The sequence below is a fragment of the Protomyctophum bolini genome, assembly GCF_963924005.1.
Source record: "Protomyctophum bolini genome assembly, chromosome: 14".
NCBI lineage: Eukaryota > Metazoa > Chordata > Actinopteri > Myctophiformes > Myctophidae > Protomyctophum > Protomyctophum bolini.
Window position 1 is genome coordinate 29441618 of NC_137875.1, and position 22484 is coordinate 29464101.

At 40.9% G+C, this 22484-nt stretch overlaps 2 protein-coding genes across 3 annotated transcripts in view; one reads left to right on the forward strand and one right to left on the reverse strand.

The window, feature by feature from the left end:
• Window positions 1-2039: 2039 nt before the first annotated feature.
• Window positions 2040-4857, reverse strand: LOC308328607 (C-signal). Its single transcript, XM_080782578.1, has 4 exons — window positions 4351-4857; window positions 3785-3962; window positions 3039-3133; window positions 2040-2582 (listed from the first exon to the last, which is right to left on the reverse strand). The coding sequence occupies exons 1-4, from the start codon at window positions 4675-4677 to the stop codon at window positions 2391-2393; spliced, it is 792 nt and encodes a 263-aa protein (XP_080638704.1). The 5' UTR covers window positions 4678-4857; the 3' UTR covers window positions 2040-2390.
• A 2-nt stretch (window positions 4858-4859) lies between these two features.
• acoxl (acyl-CoA oxidase-like) overlaps window positions 4860-22484 on the forward strand; it is a 41348-nt gene continuing 23723 nt past the window's right edge. For both annotated transcript variants that reach the window (XM_080782577.1, XM_080782576.1), the window contains exons 1-13: window positions 4860-5207; window positions 6604-6700; window positions 6845-6931; window positions 8377-8463; window positions 8671-8769; window positions 9102-9216; window positions 9449-9535; window positions 10774-10846; window positions 11628-11760; window positions 12345-12379; window positions 15589-15705; window positions 19282-19435; window positions 20667-20756. In XM_080782577.1, the coding sequence (XP_080638703.1) occupies window positions 5077-5207; window positions 6604-6700; window positions 6845-6931; window positions 8377-8463; window positions 8671-8769; window positions 9102-9216; window positions 9449-9535; window positions 10774-10846; window positions 11628-11760; window positions 12345-12379; window positions 15589-15705; window positions 19282-19435; window positions 20667-20756 (1305 nt within the window). In that variant the 5' untranslated portion in view covers window positions 4860-5076. The remainder of the gene's footprint in view (window positions 5208-6603; window positions 6701-6844; window positions 6932-8376; window positions 8464-8670; window positions 8770-9101; window positions 9217-9448; window positions 9536-10773; window positions 10847-11627; window positions 11761-12344; window positions 12380-15588; window positions 15706-19281; window positions 19436-20666; window positions 20757-22484) is intronic.

The window sequence follows — 22484 nt, forward strand, 5'->3', positions numbered from 1 at the left end:
GCCTTGGGGGCACCAAATCAAGAGGGTCTGACATCTTCCAACAGTTTTGAAGGTGCACAGCAAATTCAAACCAACCAACCTTTTGACAGACCTTGCCATTCTTAGAGCCTAAACACCCTTTTTTCTATTGAATGTGTTTGTAATACCAAAGTAGCATCTTTTCTATATAGAAGAAACACTGTTTTATTTGAAAGTTGATAATGTTTGGAAACTTGAGAGAGCGTGCACTAAATAATACTCCTTTCAAGCAAAAACAAATCCCACTCAAATAATTTTCAGTTTTTCTTTCTTTCTTTTCTTATTTTTGATGAATTATTTTGGAGAAAAACAAATTTCATATTAAGTGGTGCATGTATCCATATTAATACTTCTACTTTTCTGAAAAGTGCTATGCTATTGCTACTAATAATATGCAGTATTATGTAAGGTTATATCGTGACATTATGTTTACACTGTGAAAACGAAACTACTGGAACACCAAAGTTGTTGTGATTGTTTATTTATAGGCTTACTTTTGCTGTATATGGTGTACTGAGATAGTTTGTTTTGTGGGACATTTTACTATATGTCCTGTTAATCCAGTCAGACAAACTCTGCAAGCTCTAGTTCAATTCCTGGTTGTCTATGGAATGCAGCAGTTCCACAGACAAAAGTAAGTTTCGCCTTCCAGTATGACATATACAGTAAAAGGAAATAGGCTTTTAAACAAAAACGGCACCGTAATATTCGGCCTGACTACATATGTTTATTTTGGAAAAAGTAGTGATGTATTAGGTTTTTATATGTACTGTACCTTTGTTATGAAAAATGGTTCTTTAACGATTGTTCATTGATTCATGTTACCAATCTATACCTATTTATTTGTTTATTCTATTAACATTTTAGAGCTGAAATCTTGAAAAATAAATTGGGCACAGAGCTTGCCTTTCCAGCATGAGAGTACATTTCTAAAATCATATATATGCCTACCTTAAATCTAGACTATTATGTGATATGATAGTGATACATATCAAAACAGCAGCAGCAAACAGTACAGTGTTTAGCAATACCTTGGCATATTAATATCAAAATAAAATGGGAAAGATCTAAATATTTTTGTAAATCCATATTGCACCAAGTCTACAGCCATCTTTCTACAGTTAAAGAATAAATCTTCTCTTAAGAAAGTGATCACACCTTCCCTTTTGTTGTATCCCATCTTTGCAGTTGAAAAGGCGCTATATAAATTCAAGTTATTAGGTTTGAATATTTTAATTTATCTAAAAGGTCTACTACTAAAAAAAAGAGTAGGGTATACCCTAGTCTTTTTTTCCTATGCAGCCTCTGTTCAAATGTCTGGTGGTTTTGTATTCCTGCCGACACCACTGGTACCCTTTCCACTTTCTGCTACTGTATTGATGTATGTTTGAATCTTATGTTTGTATCTAGTGTGTGGCGCATCGACTGCAGTTAAAATAAAAGAGGGTCTTTTTTATTTAACTATATATTCTTTAGAAAATTAGGCTTTTTACATTATATTCTGTAAGAATGTTGGAGCATAACTTTTATAAAATCTTAAAGTATGACCTTTGAATTTAATTTGTAATTGTATTTGTCCCACCTTCCCTTATACAGTGCATGTGTGTGTAGTCTGTGTACAGTACACACAAAAATACAGTGTATTTAACTGATTTTAATGTTTAAAATAGGATATAATTTCCATTTCCATGTCAAAATGGATAGAAAAACTAAAAATATCGCATTAATAATTCATTCTATAACTTACAGTATCTAAACCACTCCCAACAGCTGAATGTTTGTCAACCATTTGCAACTTTCTACTAATAAGTGTTGTGATGACCCTAAAAACATCAACGTTCTCTTCAGTGGAATGACACAGATCATATGACACACTTACACAAAGGAACTATTTGTTTTCAACTAACTTAATGGAAATGCTAATAGCACATACGGTATAGGAACAGTAACCTGTACAAGTAATAATTCATGGAAATTGTAATTGCACATAATTATGAATTATTCCAATCACTGTTTGTGTGTGAGGTAGTAAAACAATCTCTTGTCTGTATGTCTATTTGATATTGAGGTAGCAGTGACACTCCCGTCTGTGTTTCAGAACCTCTAGCACCAGCTTCTATACTATACAAACATTCCTGACAGTGCTGCTGCTGAGAACATGTTTTTAAAGCACTGAGGATTAGAAGCAAAAGTCACTAAGTCACTAGGCAAAAGAGCACCAAACATCAAATATGTTTTCCATGATGTAATATCAACATATTGACTGTCTGTCTGTCTGTGTCTGTCTGTATGTCCGTCCATCCAACCATCCACGTCTGTCCACCCATCTGTCAGTCCATCCGTCCATCCACGACTGTCCAGTGTCCACCCATCTACCAAGGCAGTTCAGTTCCATCCCAGTTGTAGGCCTTGCCAGTCTTCTCTATGTTCAGTTTGTCAATGATGCTCATCATTAAGTTGACGGAGTGTTCGGTGCTAAAGAGCTTGTCCTTGGGAACGTTCCTGTGGTACGGCTGGGAAAGGTCTGTGTTGACGGTACCTGGGTGTAAAGACACACACACCACCTGGGAAACAGCACAAATGAAAAGTAGAATCTGTAAATGTAATTATGTGTGTAGTAGTCGCTCAAGAACTTCAGCCTCTTTGTTGGGCCATCCTAACTTTTATGAGCAGTGGGCAGCCAAAAGGGACCAGCACAAGCTATAAGATCTGCCAAGGCAGTGGTGTTATAGGAGTATGTCCTTCACATGCATGTCTTGCGGTGTGGAAGGAAACCCAACAGAATAACATAACTCACTACAGAAAGGCCCATAGCTGCTAACCATCATAGTGCAACTATAACCGTATAATCACCACAACCCACTGAACAAACAGAACACTCCAATAGCAAGGGCAATAGAGACTGAAGAGAAAGTAGCGTTCAGTAGCCTGATAGGCTGGTGTTCAATTTAGCAAGTCCCAATGTGTACGTTTATGATTACGGTAAATGTTTACTAGATGATGATGATTTGATTAACTACCTTGGGTCGACTGCGTGCCAACTCTATAGACAGGTTTCTGGTGGCCATGTTGAGAGCTGCTTTGGACATTCTGTAGCTGTACCACCCACCAAGACCTGGAGAAGAGAGGAGCTGTTGACAATCATCCACAGACAATGTACAGTATATAGCTTGGGTAGTGGGCACATTTTTGGGTAGTCATAAAAAGCTAACATTTTCTTACTACTCGATTCCCGCCAGGGACGCTTGTTCTCTCCTCCGTGTTATCGAGATATCAGCGCCCACACCCTAGGAGAGGTTGGCGAAAGGGCTTTTCTTTGTGGAGTTCGCATGTTCTCCCCTAGGGTAGGTACCCTCACAAAAAACATGCAGTAATCCTGGTCTCTATACTGCCTCCCCCTGGCCAGCAGGAGCGCTTGATGGAGGGTAAAGGAACTGAATGGAATAACATAATTATTCCACAGTCCTACCGGGGAATATCCCCCCTAGCACCCAGGATTACACCTAGGCAATTGGCACCGGGTGAAAAATGGGTTACAGAAATCATGAGATAACATTTTAAGAAAAGAAAAAAGGAATCAATCAATCAATCAATCAATAAATCAATCAACGAATCAATCAATCAATGAAACAATCTCTGGAACTACAGCACATATCCCTGTTAGCCACGGGTCAAATTCCATCCTGTCTCTTTCATATAAGGAGGTGGACTTCCCAATCTTATTAAAAGAAACAAAACAAATTATTGAATTGTGACTGTACCGTACCATTATCACCTATGGAACCGACTTTGGCTGTGATGTTAACAATGATGCCACTGTGAAGCTTGGCTTTCTCTGGAGGCTGAAGACCAAAACACCCATCTCCTCTCAGGAGAAGGGGGGCAAAGTACTTGGCCATCACCAGTGGACCCACTGTGTTCGTGGTCAGAGTGGAAATTATGCCCTAATTGAAATGCACAAGGAATTATTATTTATCAAATAAAATAGTTGCATGCAGAGTTAACATACACAAAACATGAATCTAATGAACACATTAAGGTGGATGGATGGATGGATGGATGGGTGACTGAACCAATGAAACATGATCAATATTTACTTTATTAATTTACTTCAATTATTACTTTGAGTCTAGACATTTCCATCTATAGAGATAGACAGGTGAGGTGACCAGATTGGCATGCCTTAATTATCCTCAATCAATGTGTATGCCTACAGTAAAATAAACGCCTGTCTTAATTTAATTTGCTTACATTGTGTTTGTGTACATTCTCTGGGTTAATAACACTGAGGATTTGACAGTATTGTGAAATAAATAAATAATCTGATCTCACCTGGGCAGAGACATCTCTCAAACTGGTCTCTCCTTTACCGGAGGGATGAAGTATCGCTGAGGCATTGATGATCAGATCCACTTTACCGAACCTCTGCCTGACCTCCTCTGCAGCGCCTTTTATCTCATCTTCTCTGTTCACGTCCACTTTCAGAACTGTCACTTTGCCCGGGTATTGGGCGGCCAAACCCATTAGCTCTGACGCTCCTTCTGGGGCTCTACATGTCGCGATAACAGCAGCAGGACTTTTGTTTCTTAAAATGTGTTTGCAAAATTCAAGTCCTAATCCCCTGCTTGCCCCCTGTACGAGAGCTACTGCTGGAACCATGACAGCAAAGCAAATTACAGACGGAAACAGTACACTCGTGCATTCAGTATTTGGTAAGTATATAACGCCCTCTGTGGGTCGCTGGAAGGATACTTACACAATCTCAATATCCGGCCAAGAGCGGATACGTACATGCTGCCTGCGGCTATGTATGTGTGCGTGGAAATTGACGATGACGATGATGACACAAAAAAACTACCAAATGTGAGTGAGTCAGACTCCGCTGCCTTCTCGCCTTTCGAGGACACTACAATGTAACCTGTACGTGTCGTGTACAGTATAACAGTCTCCAGTGTCGTGTCAGTTACGTCACATCAATACGGAAGCGTCTCATCCAGAGGCAACCGCTATTTTATTTCGTCTCGCTGTTTCTACTGACTTTTTGACAATAAACTTGTCATGATGACATCCAACACATCGGAAAAAAGAGAGGCTTCCACTCTGTCAAGATATCTGGATGGTGAATTCTGGCAAGCCAAAGATCAACTACGTGAAGATATTTCACGATGTGAGCTGTTTCACATCTGCAGGTCATTTCCTCTTTAACCTTCTGTACTTTTACTGTGGCGATCGAATTAAGTTAGTGTAAAACCTATGTATCATATTCTATTATATTAATGCGGATGGCAAATATGTGCGTGCGTGCGGCATGTGTGTTGTAGTTGTGGACTTGTGGTGGTGGATAATGGATGTAGCCCCGTCAGAGCTGCCAACATATTGGACTGTGAGAATCCAGGAGATTTTTTTGGGGGAAGGGGGGACTCTCCCAAGCGTGGGTTGTGGGGTCCTCCCAGTCTATGGGTCTTCCCCAGAAACTTTTTAACTGAATTTTGGGAGTTTGATACTTCTTATTATCAGGCTTGCTAGCATTGGAAAATGATGGGTACAGTTTCAGCCATTAAAACGCAAAAAAGTAGGCCTACAGAAATTGATTTGACTACTAAAGCAATGTAAGCATCTTTAATAATAACAATTATTTTATTTAACTAAGTGAACATGATGAGTGGCTGCATGCACTGCCAAGACCTTAAGTTCCAAGGGGGGGGGGGGGGGGGGGGTTCTGTCTGGGTGTCCGCCCCCAGTAACCCTAACATATAATATATATAATTAGTTCTGGTGAATTTGGGGAGTTTGATACCAAATCCAGGCGAAATCCAGGATACATGACAATGCAGGAGTCCTGCAGGATATGTGGTCGAAATGCAGGGTGTTGACAGCCCTGAGCCCCATCTGTGTAGCATCACAGTCACCTAGATCCCCAGTACATATCCCAATAATATCCCATTACGTACAAAGTATTTCATTTTTTATCGATTCGATTTGGTATCGATTTGATATTGTTAATGAAAAATAGTCATTTTGTATCTACATGATGGTACAACTTCTAACGGCCTCTGCTAGCTGATTACAAGACGACTCAACTCAACTCAACTTTATTTATATAGCACATTTTACATGACCAGGTCAACCAAAGTGCTATACAGGTTCAGAGACAAAAACAACACAATATAAACAGGCATTTAAAACATGAAAACAAACAGGCATTTAGAAGAAATGAAAGCAAAAATATACAATATAAGCAGACATTACAAAGGAGCAAACAAGGCAGACTATTGCACTAGTGAAGGGGGCTACTTCAACTGTCGTTAAAAGCCAGGGAGAAGAAGTTGGTTTTAAGCAAATATTTAAAAGTTGTGATGGACTGGGCAGCTCTGATGTGAAAAGGCACATGACACAACCATTTTTAACTGGACGAGAAGTCCAATGCTGTCTCTCTCTCTCTCTCTGAGCTACTGTATATTGTCAGTCCTAATTGAAATTGACTGAATGTAAAAGTCTGCAGTTCACCACCCATGTACAAGTTGAAGTGACCAAAACTGTATAATTAAACAAGCCATTAATTATTATATATTAAAATTTCCATAGCTATGACCTGACATTGGACCAGAACAGAGACTTGACGATGGAGAGAGTTCGTTTTTTCATTCAGACACCTATAATGGGACAGCACCTCAAAAACCAGGTAGGTTGGATGAGTCATGTTTTAGAAACACAAACTTGGATTGACTGCAAGAATGCCTCTGCATAACTGCTATAAGATCTTAAAATAATGGAACCAACTGGTCAGTGGTCACCAACCTGATTTTCTTTCTTTCTTTCTTCCTAGGTAAAAGAGAAACAACCAGGCTTCATAGCTAAAAGCATGAGCCTCACAGAGCTCATATGTTCTGCAGACCTGGCCACAGGGGTGAAGGTAGGACACACACACACACACACACACACACACACACACACACACACACACACACACCCACAGGTATACTGTAGATAAGGGATCTACTGACCAAACATGATTTACATTTTACACACAATGTCCAAGTAGTACTTGTTTACCTTGGTTATTATATTTGGTTACGTGTATCTCTTGTGCAGTGTGATAGAGCTATAGTGTCTACATGACACTATAGCTGTATCCACAGACACTGCAGTGACGGGATGTATTTTCACAGCAAAAGGTTAAATGCAAATGCAATTTTCCTAACTATAGAATGTGAGAATCCAGAATGATTTTATAATGAGGAGTTCATTGTTGTTGTCCAGGACTTTATGGTACTGTAGTAGTACACGCTGTTGCTGGCTGATGAGGCTCACCTCAGCCTAGGACCTTTTGTTCTGGCTATGACACTAGTTGTGTGTGTGTGTGTGTGTGTGTGTGTGTGTGTGTGTGTGTGTGTGTGTGTGTGCCTCCTATCTTTTATATAACACCAATGTACAAACCTCTTATTGGTTCCAATAGGTTAGACCAAATACACTGATAACCTGGTTGCGGTCAACAGCTGCTTATCAGTGTCATTGACTAGTGGACACAGAGTAAGGGGTAAAGTTTGACAGAAGGATATTCATACTATTCTTTTTTAGAACTTGACATTAAGGGTCAAACTGTCTTTCGGTGCATCCCGCTTTAACAGTGAGCTACTGTGTAGTGTTTCCACATTTCAGTGTGAATGTAAGTTAAACATACCAACAGTGCAGTACAATTTGAGATGTGCTGATACATTTCCAAGCTTGTTGTTGGACTATTTTCACTAAAGAGATTTGGTGCGTGAGGGGAAAAAGGTGGCTGGGGGAGTCCAGTCAATTAACATTCAGTTAAAACGCGACAACAAACAACATGACGAACATAAAGTTATTGCCAAGTCCTTTTGTAAAGTCCACAGTTCAAATTCCCCACTCACTCAATCATCCCATGGCCTAGGGGGCCATAGAGGTGTCATAGATGCTTAAATTCCCCTCTCTCTCACTCACTCACTCACTCACTCACTCAATTCAATTCAATTCAAAGGCATTGGCATGAGAAAACGTATGTTTACATTGCCAAAGCAATGTTCATCCTATGGCCTAGGCCTAGGCTAGGGGGCGGGGGCGTAGACATAGAGGTGTCATGGTGGATGCTTGGACAGTCAGGCAATCTCCAGTGCTCTCACTCTTCTGCTGTGCGTAGCAAGGTTTGGAAGCTGCAGCCAGTCCCTGACTCTCCTCACTGTAAGACAAAAGGTAAAACCATGCAGAGAGAGGAGATTGGCTGCCATCTGACAACAATCAGCTCAGGTGTACCTTTAACACACACACACACACACACACACACACACACACACACACACACACACATCAAACCATTCTGTGGTCTCTGTCTCCCAGCTAGGAGTGATGTGTGGTTTGTATGGGGGAGCTGTCACCAACCTGGGAAGTCCAGAACAGAAAGACATATGGTACCTGCCTGTCACTGTATGTTTATTATTATTATTATTATTATTATTATGACTGCAATATAAATTACATTACATATTACTGTAATATATATTATCATCCTTTAAAAATTCCCACTATGTGGGTGTTTATTGGGTTACTATGTGAACACTATTGCTAATACTGTGTGTGTGTGTGTGTGTGTGTGTGTGTGTGTGTGTGTGTGTGTGTGTGTGTGTGTGTCAGGATTTGGCGTTCACTGGGATGTTTGCCATGACAGAGCGGGGTCATGGGAGCAACGTGAGGGGCATCCTGACTGAGGCTCACTATGACCCTAATACACAGGTTAGTGGGTTTGTATGCCTGAACACACGTATGCTCACTTGTAGATCTGCTTCTTTTGCTGCTTCACACTGCTGTGAAATCTAACTAAGTATAAGTCTAACTCTAAAGGTCCTTGCTGACTGCTGCCATTTTTCAGACATCGGGCTCTCACAAGTTGATACAAATTACATGTATTGTAAATGCTAGGTTATACTTAATTATCATACAGTTCCAGTGGATGTCTTTATTTATTTATCTTGGTTATAATAAGTACAAAGTTGTATGGCACACAATTGATTGTCCTCACAGAACAATAATGGCAACTCCCCAAATATTTCTCTTTCTCTCTCAAGGAGTTTATCATCCATACACCTAGTGTTGACGCCCAAAAGATGTACATTGGTAACGCCATGCAGGGGAACTGTGCGGCTGTGTTTGCCCAGCTGATCATCGGTGGAGAGTCACAAGGTCAGCAGGAGAGATGTTTTCCTGCTCTAATGTTTTTTATGATGGATCGATGGTGTGTGTGTGTGTGTGTGTGTGTACAACTCAGTGTATTTCTGTGCATTTCGGCATTTACACATGGTCAAGACAATCTACTGTAGGATATGACATGCAACACAGGTCATGACTAATGAGCGAACATGGCAGCTTGGAAAACTCGACTATATATATACCTGTTGACTGGGTGTCTTTCCAGGTCCTCATTGCTTCATTGTTCCAATCAGAGACACTGATGGCATCATGAACCCAGGAGTAACAACAGTTGACATGAAACATAAAGAAGGTACTGTCTCACACATTTTATTAATATTTGCCATGTCTGTTTACTTTTCATTGTTGGTTTTTCTTTTGTTTTTTTGTTATCAGTCTGGCCATGGGCCTATGCCAGCTGAAAGAAATTGTATTGTCTTTCAAGCTGCACCGGTGTCATGCTTTTTATGTGCATTTGCGTTAACTGTTAAAGGCATAGTGAAATGAAATATAAAATAAAAATGAAGCTCACCCGTTTGATTCCCCATATCTGCACGTCCGTCCAACACTGTTCAACTACAGCTGTTACTGATTACAGAAATCCTCTGTTTTTATTCCCATTCAAGATAACATCCAGACAGTGTATTACTCGGTTTCAACTTAATCATCACGCTAAAATATGTAGCTACCGTCCCTAGCTACCGTCCCATCGCCTGAAGGGATGCGACGCTCTCATTGGTTCAGAAACGTCAGAGCCAGTGTTTCAAACCATCTGAAACTTCAAAATAAAATGCCCACCATTTCCATTTCCCTACACCTTTAACAATCCATTTGATGCAGAAAACCAACTCTGTTCCGACTTTTCCCAGTGTTCCTTCAATTCCCATAATGCACTTTGTGGGCATGCATCAGCCTGGCACGCCCATGTGGTCTATTAATAGCTGCCATTACATAAGCCTGAAATATGATTCAGACCAATAGATCAGAAAGATGGCTATTTTGCTGCAAGCTAAGACAATGTCATGGCCATTGAGGGTAGCATCTTAAATGCAGGAAGTAAGGAGTTTTCACAATTGCAGATTGTTCCTTATAACATAACTTTAGTGGCATTTCAAAGACACCAGAAGACTGCTCAGTCTCAGTCTTATGGCTGCTAATGGAATGTTAGCTCTTCAACAAATATATAGAGGTAATGTTGACATTGTGATGTGTTGTCTGTAAGGCCTGAACACATGGATGAAAAGGTCAACATCATATGCATTAACAAGACAGGGGCTAGATGGCATGGCTCCCATATAGTGGCTCATCTATGTCATAGATTCTATGACATATTAATCCAAATCGGGGCAAGGTTCAGCCTCATCTGACCAACATTCACTGTCATTATAACCTGAAAGTTAAATATAAAAAAATATATAAAACAAACAGACACAGATACCGTAGAGACATGCCATTTAAAAATATGTCTTTGTGCCTTCCATCTCTCTCTCTCTCTCTCTCTCTCTCTGTCTGCCTTCTCTCTCTGTCTCTGTATTTCTCTCTCACACTCAGGTCTACATGGAGTGGACAATGGCATCCTCATATTTGACCATGTCAGAATACCCAGGGAAAACCAGCTCGGCAAGTCAGTAACACACACACACACACACACACACACACACACTGTATGTGTGTATATATATATATCAGGCGCACCTAACCTTGATGTTGACTGAGGGAGCACATCATTATAAAACCTCCTTGCATGCCGCAAACATGACATTTATAACATCTAAAAAGTAGCAGTTAAACCATTGCTTCACAAAATGAGGAATGCTAAGTAATGTCCAGTTCCATATTCTATATGCAATGACAACAGATGTGTAAGTGGAGTACAGTATTGATTGCATACACCTGGCCTACAGGGCAAGGCTCCGTGGATATGTCTATACATTTACTAATCACTATGGCCAAGTCTTTAATGCTATTGATTAGTTAGATAACATTACATTGCATGTCTTCAGCCTGCCTGCTGGCTGCTGCCAAATGTCAATCTCAACACCATGACTGTGCTTCTGCAAGCAATAAAGATAAAGAGCAATATATCGTTATCCATTTCTCAAGCTATAATGAACATTGGCACAGCAGCCTTTAGTTTCTCCCTCCAATTAATTTATTTTTTATAATTTCCAGTTGATAACATGGTCAATTGGAGACCACTATGCGTTCCTGTGTGACAGGAACGCATAGTAGTATGTTAAAGCCATGCATACTTGCCAGGCTCCCCACCCCCTAAAAGTGTATGTATGTTTTTATGTAACAATTTTACAGAGGTAAGAGGGGGGCAGAGGTATAGCCAAAACGAAAAAACAATAGTGTGCATGATTCTGTGTACTGTGTGTACTACTCATCCAAATGTGTGCTAGGTTTGGCAGTGTCTCTGCTGAGGGTGTGTATTCATCTCCCGTCCAGAATAAGAGCCGCCGGTTCAATGCCATGCTAGCTGCCCTAACCCCCACCAGACTGGCACTCACTGTCCAGGCCATGGCTGCTATGAAGGTATTGGGGTTGGGTGGCATGTAGACTAGAGGGAGGGTTCCGTAATGCATTGTTTTTCACAGCTCCAGTCCTGATGACCCAGATTGCTATAATGAAGATGGTAGGTGTGCGAGGGTGAAATAGGTTATACTTGCAGCAAGGGGGCGACATTCTTTGCATTTGTAAGACCACATGGCACTATCACAAAGGGGTCCAAACAAATGGAATATTTTATATTTGCTCTGATGTTAGCCATCACAGGGCATTTGATCTGATCTTAGCCATCACAGGGCATTTGATCTGATCTTAGCCATCACAGGGCATTTCCATGATCTTTTTTTAATATGATAGAAAAATCTCAAAGCCGGGATAAGATTAGTAGCTCATTAATATCATAGAAAAGAGACGATTGGCTTAAACATTCCTCTACACAAATAACCTTTGTTCACTCTCAGTTGAGTTATTTTGTATGTCAATCGGACAGTCTTGTTGCCTTCTTTTAGATAATTTCTTCCCTATATTTTATATATGCTTCTGTATTTGTTCACTTTGACTCCTTGCAAATGCAATACAACTAAACTGTTGTTTGTTGTTGTTTTGTATAGCTGGGTCTTATCATCGCCGTCCGATACAGTCACAGGTACACACACACACACACACACACACACACACACACACACACATACATTGATTCAGCCAGTATAGTTTCATGATGGAACAGTATCAATTAACAATGTTGCTACAATTTAATGGAATACGGTTCATGCCAGGCCGAAGGCGTGGCTGAGACTATGTTTTTGCCCCTTGTCCGTCTGTGTCTGTCCGTGTGTGTCCGTCTGTGAGCCACCAGGAGACAGATTTTTTTGCAAAACAAATGTTTTCACAAGTCTTCCGTTAGGGCTAGGCTACCTGGGCTGTGCTCTGCTTTTTTTGGTGTGTGTGTGTGCGTGTGTGCGTAACATCTTGTTCTGTATGTCACCACCCCCACATAGCAAGCCATGCATTGTTCCATTGCAGCAACCGCTGTTGTGTCCTCCCTGCCTGTGTGTGTGTGTGTGTGTTATATATCAATGCTAAAGACATTCTGAGATAGGTTAATTACACTTGTAGTAGGCACAGGGTACTAGAAGCAAACAAGCAACCCTGTTGACGGCTACACAGAAAGGTGTACTCATGGTTAGAGATGGTGTCTTTTAACAGGGAAGCCACAAGTTCCATCCCAGGAATGGGTCGCAACGGGTTCCTAACGCCAAATTAAATGGGTTCAGATCTGAGCCAAGTCTCCTGAGGAGGCGCGTCTGAAGCCTGTGCTGGACGGGAGTCTCCGGACGTAAAAGCAAAAACATATTAGGCAATTAAAAAAAGTAAAGCTCATGTACAACATTTTGGCAAACTCCCGTGTGTGTGTGTGTGTGTGTGTGTGTGTGTGTGTTTTGTACAGACAGAAGTTTCCACTGTGTAGGTGGATGTGTGGGTAGATAGGGGGGAGGTGTTTCCTCTGAAACTGGCATCCCCAGAGAGAAAGGGAGAGAGAAGAGAGAGAAAGAAAAAGAGAGAGAGAGATACATGAAAAGAGAGAGTTGAGTTGTGGTGGGATTGGCAGCAAAATGACTTCCCCCGAACATAACACATAACACAGCTGTCTGTCTCGTTGTCTGTCTTTTTCTGTCTCTCTGCCCACCTGTTTTTCTTTCTTTTACCAGTATAACTATTAGAATATCCGCTGGGAAGATGATGGTCCACAAAATGTCTCTGGCTGCCTGCCTTTGTTTGAGTTACATGTCACGCCGCACTCTTTCTACACTTTGTACACTAAACACACAGCGGCAGCATGCTCTCTTTCTCTCTCTCTCTCTCTCTCTCTCTCTCTCTCTCACACTCACACTCTCTCACACACACACACGCACACACACAAGACACCGGCCTTCTTGGTTTACTGTAGATTTGCATATTATTAAGCCTCCGTCTTTAGAGTGTTCTGTTGATGGTCAGTCCGATTCTCTTTTATTCTGTTTCATTGTAGCAGAAGCCTCCGTCAGTCAAAACAGATATTTTACTCTGTAATGCAGTCTAAAAAAAGCTGTGTGTGTGTTGAGAGAGAGTGTGAGTGTTTGTTCATGACCACATCATACATTCAAATGTGCTCACACATTGTACACACATACACGTCAGAACGAACGAATCCTCAGCAATACAGCTCTTTCTGTGACGAAACAGAGATGCCCTGAAAGAAGTAACAAATGCAGTTTTGCACGCACGCACACAGGCATGCGTGCTCACACACAGACTGTTTAATGGAACAAAAATGAATTTAGTGTAAATGTAAAAGCATTTACGGGGTATAGTAGCTTAAACCAATTAACAATGAACAGCTAGAAAGGTGCACTCAGTGGTGTTTATGTGTACGGCGTGAGAGCACACGTACAAATTACAATTTAGGCATTTAGCAGACGCTCTTAATCCAGAGAGATTTACAGTAATGCTTTGGCCATGTCGCGAGACATGGCCAAAGCATTACTGTAAATCTCTCTGGATCTATATTTTTCCATGGCCTCTAGGGAGTGTGCACACATAAGTTGTATACAGATGATGCAGTTATAGGTAAAACAGGAATTGGCCTGTTATAGCGCCAAATTGGACACTGTGTTTGTGATTTGTGGCATTTTGTTCAAAACGGACCAATCATGTGAGCTTTGGAAGCCAATCTTAGCCAATCAGGATGGAAGATGGGAAATTGTGCAGATCCGTGTTGATCACATAACTATGGAGATAGTGTATACCGAATTGTGTGATGTATGGATAAAATGTGTACGAGTAATCTACAGAAATGTGTTTTGCCTAAATCGGCCTCATGGTGGCGCTATAACAGGCCGTTGAGGAATATTTGGGGCAGAGGTTCGTCATTGGCATCCAGGGAGTGTGTGTGCACATTTTGGCATGGATCGGGCCAACGGTGCCGGAGATTAGCTGATAACGGAAGGACGGACACACACACGGACGGAGTGCAAAACATACTCTCTCCCCATGCCTTCAGCCTGGTGGAGACAATAATACCGGTATGTACATTGAAACTACCGGTATACAAACTATAGGATGCCAACAAAGTCAACAAATGAACTTGGCATCTGTATAAATCTAAATGACATGTTAAACTTTGGATTAGACTGCATGGTTGTCTAGACTAGAGCAAGTATGCAAATACGCACCATAGCCTAGGTATGAAGGGCAGTGTGTGTTAGTGTTAATCTTGTGTGCATGTGTGTACATCATACTGTACGTGCACTAAGAGTTTCACTGTCTATACAAATATTTGTACAACTACAAGGCAATAGTTTCGCGGCTTCATCCAAAGGGCTGAGAAATTGGGCATTGGGTGGATTCTATACGCTGGGTGGACAGTTTGAGCCTGATTGGCTAGTCCCAGTGCCTGGTGGGTCTGAGGTAAATTCATTGAAATAATGCTTATAATTGATGAATTTTAAGTTTTCACATGAAATATGACACTGATCAGTGTAGTACGCCCACACGACACACGTGCAGGCACACGGGCCGGGGGCGAACACAAGATCTCCAGCCCCAACCGGCAGCTGAGCCTGGCGGAAATAATAACCAACAGTATACAATACATAACACTCTAGAATGAGTGACCACATCAATAATCTTCCATTTATCTCTTTCTCTTACCTGTCCCCACTTTTTCCCTTGCTCCCCCTCTCCTTTCTCTCAGTTTTATTTTCATATTTTGTGTTTTATTGTGGCCTGTTTAGTTTTCTCCTCTTCTGTACTTGTTTTGATAATATAGAGATGTTTATGTAATTTAACATTACACGTGTCTCTTTGTCTGTCCAGTCGTCGTCAGTTTGGTCCTAAGGATCAGGATGAGGTGAAGATCATAGAACACCAGACTCAGTACCTCCGTCTGATGCCCCACCTGGCTGCTGTCCTGGCCCTCACCTTCACCACCAGGTAATGCATTTATACAATTATAATCACATTATACATCATTGTAATGTATATGAAATGTCTTTATTTAATTGGCAAAAGTACATCATGCAGATAATATTAATTATATTATTATTATTATTATTAATAATATATTAATTTTCTCACCTCACAAGTAATGTACAATCGTGTAACACTTAAATGAACACACCTATTCTCTTCTATCTTTTCTCAACTCTCCATTTCTCTCAACTTTAAACCACAACATTGACCAACATTCTCATAAATCCTTTAATACAGACTTTCTTTTTAAATTATATTGACTTGTCATGTTTGAAGGTGTATCACATTTAATCTAATAAGAGGTAATATTACAGTTTGCAGGCTCAGCTATATAAGCAATTCCAGATTTGTTCACCTGCATTGCCACTTTATGGCCTTGGTGAAACCAACGTTTATGAACTCTTCCATTTATTTTCATTTTGACATCATGCACGTGGTTGATGTTGAAGAAATCACAGGATAAAAAGGTAGGTGGCTAGCGCACATCCAGTTCCTGTCTGGTGCTGGACTAATAAGGTACATACAGTGAAGAGAAGAGAGTCCGCACACAGGTTTGCTCCAAGGTGTTTGTTTTTTATTCAAAACACCATAAATATAACACGACGTTTCGGCCGTGAACGGCCTTCATCAGGTGATAATCGGCAGTATATGTGACAACTCCCTTTTAAACCTAGTCGTCACATCACGTGACTGATGACGACTGCATGGGCAGGTGATTCACTAACACCAATAAGTGACATGACAATCAATATGAACATGAATAACCACCACATCAAGCAAGTTTACAATAAGGCAACACAGTTTCCAAAAGAACAATTTCAATAAAAACTTGCTGGTTTTTTGCTTGTTTACAGACTGTTTTAGTATTTTTTAAATACATTTTTAAAATATTTTTTATATATTAGATTTTGCATTTTTTGTTTGTTTTTAGTTTTAAGATTTAAAAAGCTTTTGGTACCAAAAGTAGTTTACAGTTTGGGCAGTCTGCTCCAAAATAGTGTTAATCAGTCAGAACAATATCAAATGGAACAGGTAAGAGACACATGAAGGCTAGCATTCAAGATCAATCAATGGTTCTCTGGACATCGGCCAGTAAAGCCATCAAGATAAATTTAATTTAAATTAAAGTGGACGACCCTGATAAAAGACAAGTAACGATTTTTTATTGAAATTGTTCTTTTGGAAACTGTGTTGCCTTATTGTAAACTTGCTTGATGTGGTGGTTATTCATGTTCATATTGATTGTCATGTCACTTATTGGTGTTAGTGAATCACCTGCCCATGCAGTCGTCATCAGTCACGTGATGTGACGACTAGGTTTAAAAGGGAGTTGTCACATATACTGCCGATTATCACCTGATGAAGGCCGTTCACGGCCGAAACGTCGTGTTATATTTATGGTGTTTTGAATAAAAACAAACACCTTGGAGCAAACCTGTGTGCGGACTCTCTTCTCTTCACTGAAGAAATCACAGGAGTCACACCATGTGTAAGTCACTTTCAACATCACCTCTGCCATTCTTGCTGCAGCCTGTTTTTAGCTTCTTGGAGAAGGAAGGATACCTCTGCCAGAGAGAGCAATCATGTTTTCAGGTTTCATAGGTTCGTGAGAAGGGAGTTGGAGTTGGTAGACCATTTTTTGTTTTATTTGGAAAATGAATTAACATATCTTTTTACATGGTTGAATGCTTGAATGCTTGATTCTGATTGGTCAATCGCTGAATTCAGTGGTCTGTTATTTCTGGATAATGACCGCTCCGCTCTGTAACAGACCGATGCCTAATCAAACCCTCGGAGCACCTGCTGTGCCCCGCTTGATTTACTGCCGTTTCCAACATGACAGACATGTAAACACACACACAATGTCATTTACAGCTAAACATTGCTCTCAAAAATGTTATTGAAAACATTTGAGCTCTCGCTCAATAGACGAACAGTACCCGAAAATCTATTCTATTTGATCAGCTCACTTCCTTGTTTTCCAACTGGCCGGCGTCTGACACTTATAATTTCATTACCGCAAGCAATTAATTAATGTATAGTATTATTATTAAGTAGCCATGTAATAAGCGGGATAATGTCTGCCTAGGTGGTCATTGTCGGTAGATAATTCACCGACGGGGTTTAACCACCGACGCAAAGCAAAGGTGGTTAACACACTTGCATAGAATCGCTATGCAATTTACTCTTACAATTTTCAAAACCCAATAACAGATCCATGACCCAAATTGGATCGTGACTCGTGACCTTAAATTTGGGTAACATACTCTGCATCTTTCAGACAAAGGTCGGTCAGGGAAGTGTGCATGCAGGAAGGTGGATAGCAGTTAGTTAGATAACATTGTCCTCAGACAAGAATGTCTTCTGTGGTTGTTTTGAGACTTGACAACCTGCATTGATGTTATTCGGATGAACTTTCTGGACGGTAAACAACTTTGAGGACCACTCGTCACTTGTCGTACCACTGTCGTTATGTGTAGTACTAGGACATGGCCTGTTTTATGGTGTGCCTATACTGTGCGCTAGCCTTGTTCATTTATTTAAAAAGTAAAGTTAGTGAATTAAATAGATTTAAGAGAATCCTGAGTATCCTATGGTACTGTGCTAGGTTGTCAATACTGCAATGTTGGATTGATGATGATGTTCCAGCTGTATCAAGTTGGCTCCATAATGTTCTACAACTGCTCCCACTAGAACGGCTCACACATGTTCTCCATGGAGACATGGATGGATTTTTCTTAGTTTGGGGCCCAGTTGTGGAATATATGGGAGGAGAATAAACAGAAATATTATCAAGTAGTAAAAAGAAAATCTAATCAAATGTATTCAAGTCACATTATTTTTTATCAAATTGATTATAATACGTATTACAATTTTAGGAAGGTACTCCATAATATATTATCTGTAATGTTAAAGTAATGTTCCCAACCCTGTATCACAATGTTGACTCTCTCTCTCTCTCTCTCTCTCTCTCTCTCTCCCTAACACACACGCACACACGCACACGCACACACACCCACAAAGTTGTGCTCTACTTTCCCTCAAAGAACCTGGCTTAATTCACTTATGAGTGTGTCTCCTTGTATAATTATACATGTCTGTGGCAGTATGTGCATGTGTTTATTATTGCAGTAGCCAGATGATTGATAGATAGATTAGTGTCTGGTCTGGGGCACTACTTTTTTGAAAGGTTGTTAAGGACCCCTACCCAAGCCTAAAAGAAAAATCATATCATGTCCCATGATTCACATGGGAACGGCGTGGCTCCAATTTGGAGCCAGACTTCATGTGGCCAGACTTGCATCACATTAGTGATGTCAGCGTCTATATGACACACAGTATATGACCTATGACTGTGTGTGTATGTGCTGTGTGACTAGGCTGACAACACGCAGTAATGCGACGGGTTGTGAATTTTGTGTTTAAACTCTTCCACAACTTGCTAGGGACTCCCTGGAAACCCCTTGAGGATCCCTGGTGGTCTCCACATCCCATGTGGAGAACCACTGCTCAGTATGTTCTCACTGTGTTTTGCAGGTATGCCGTGGGGGTGATAGATGACGTCCTGTGTCGTGGGGACGACATGCAGCACAACAGGACTCTGCAGGCCATGGTGGCTGGACTCAAAGCCTACAGCACCTGGCAAAACCTCCAATGTCTGCAGGAGTGCAGGGAATGCACCGGGGGAATGGTGTGTGTGTGTGTGTGTGTGTGTGTGTGTGTGTGTGTGTGTGTGTGTGTGTGTGTGTGTGTGTGCGCGCGTCCGGGGTGTCCATGAAAAAAGTCTTGAACTAGAAATGCACTCTGTTGTGGTGCCAACTTGCGCCTTGCACACAAGTAGGCCATACATGGCCTACTTGTGCGCAAGCAGAGCGTGCAAGTACTGCTACTAACTAATGTCTATTACAACTGTTGTTCTAAATCCTTTAGACCCGTTATTGACCTTATACCAACCTTGAGACATACCTTAGTTACGTCACCATCAACAGCCAATAAGGGACCACCATTCTTACCCCTACATGCATGCATGCAGGCATGCTTACATGCATACATACTGTACATGCATACATACATGCATACATACATACATGCATATATACATAGTACATACATACCCAGCCGATCACCAAACGTGCCTTAGTTACGTCATCAAGAATGGTGTGGTCCCTTATTGGCCAGTGGACAACACCAACATACTTTGGACAACACCGACATACCCAGTTGATCGCAGTACCTGCGCGATCTGCTTGCGCAAGTAAATAGTATGTGCCACTGCTTTACTAGCAGTCTTATGGCACCTACAGTAACATACTGTATTCCCAGAGTTCCAGCATGGGCCTAGGGGTTAAAGCCACGTCTCTTGTGTGTATTGGTCAGGGAGAAAAATACATTTAGTTTGTGAAATGATGTGTCGTAGAAAAAGTGTGTTGGTGAAAGATCAGATCATGATTGAGGAGTAGTTGCAGAACGCCCTACTAAATCTCACTAAAGCTCACTGTAGAAGCTAGCTAGCTAATTCTACAGCTAATCACAGTTGCATTAGTAATATAATGTACTCTAATCTAATGCTTTGGTGTTTCTCAACCTTTTCTGGACCAGGGCCCACTTGAAAATCTTAAGTGTTTGTGGATAACGGATCTGACCACTTAACAAGGAAGCCTATCGACTGCCATTTTCAGAGCATGTTATGATCAATCAATTAATTTACAGTTCAGCTTGGATCAATGAAACCAACAGTATATTTTAATGGCATCACAATGAAAACTCCCCTTTCAAAGTTTTAAAAGAATACCATGACATTTGTTTTTTTACATTAAATATATATGTTCTATGTTATATTATCATCTTAGTGTTTTATCAATTATTTGAGGGCCCAATTGCAATATGTACAGGTGGTCTTATCATGTACTTATGTGTTTCAGGGCTTCATGATGGAGAATCGTATCCCTGCTCTGAAGTGTGACTCTGATGTATTTGTGACATTTGAAGGGGACAACATGGTCATGTTGCAGGTAGGTTTTCACAGCCTCTTGTGAGTATAAATATCCAAACCGATTTCAAAGTGTCACAGTATGCTGTCAAATACCCAGGATCAGTGCTCAGTCAACAGCTGTAACACTTGATTCATTCAAGTGAAAATGTGTAACTTGGCATTGTGTATTCACATTTTGAATAGTCTTGATTAAATTGGTTCCATATATTAATCTAATTTGATTAACCTAACGTAACCATGTGGTCTTTCTTTGAACTAGGTTATTTGGTTGGTTAGAGTGATTCTGGTGTTTTCTGCGTATGTACATTGCACGCTTGCTTTCTCAAGCCTTCTCAAACCAGCCTTACCAGGAAAGGAATTATTTTCTAGTTCACCCAGAATTTGCCATATTTTGAAGTGTCAAACGTTGCACACTAAATCACCCTGTTGATATGCACAAAGAGTTTGACTGTTTAATTTAAGCCACTTTCCTTGCATTTACACAACAGTGGTATCATCTGTCGTTTGTTTTTACGTGACTCCCACTGAGCCCAAAGTAACATCATGGTTTACAGCATATATTCTTTGAAGAATTTAATTTACAAATTCAGGATGCTAACCAAGGGTTAGCTAACCTGCTGTACTTCTACCTGACCGATCTACAAGCTCACGTGATACGTTGTAAGCTTGTAGATCTTCTATTTTTGACGAAGATATTTGGTGTACTGTAGAGGGAATAGCTGGCTCAGTACAGAGCACTTGGCAACTATACAGAGAACTTGATCTCAAACTGCCAGCTGGATCTCACTTTAAGTACAGCGGGGCAGTGAAGGACAATACAACTGACAGTCTCATTCTTTCTACTGTAATCTACTATATAGATTCGGCATTCGATCATAATGTTAATGTTTTTTGGGTTTTTTTAAGATATTTCTTTGCGGCTTACGCCTTTTATTGGTTTTTGAAGGGACAGACAGTAGGCTGACAGGAAACGGGAGAGAGATGGGGGGATGACATGCAGTAAAGGCTGTGTCGGGCTCGGGAGTCGAACCCACGGCACACTGCCAGACTGGATTGCCAGTCGGGTGCCCAGACGGTTACGCCACCGCCTGGGCCATAATGTGAATGTTGAAGCTATAATTCAATCAGGAACACTCATGTCATAAATAAGAAATAAACGTATAGTTGACGTTGATAGTTCCAAAGCAGCATTTTAAACTAATTCGGGGAATGTAATCCAGAGATGCCCCATGGGTATACAGTATAAGAGCAGACCATTGAATTCAGTTTAACTTGAGAGCCAAACATTGCAAAACATTGAATTTCAGTTTATCTTTAGAGCAATGCAAAACATTGCATTTCAATGAAACTTCTTCACTTCAAATTTTGAGTCATGCAAGACACTTAACTAGAAAGGTGGAGGCTGGGGTGGTGGAGGTGAAAGCTTTGCCAGCAGCAGCATTCGTGGCAGCCAGCAATGGAATAGCTTAGATAGATCCAGCATTGGAAGGAGACATACTTAAATGGGCCTCTTGTTGAGAGCCTGAGCTGTGATTAGGGTGTAGAAAAGCGTGGCTGATTAGAAACACTTATTCAGTCAGCAGTTTGACAGCTGATCTTAGCTTCGGGCGTGTATGACACCCGGGGTCCTGCATGAAGTAACACGATGCTTGATTTCTCAGAGAGCCTGGTGTATTCTATTCAGATCCTGAAGTGACCTCCCGATCCCAATGAAGCAGCCTACTTCAGTGGTCACATGGCTGCGGAG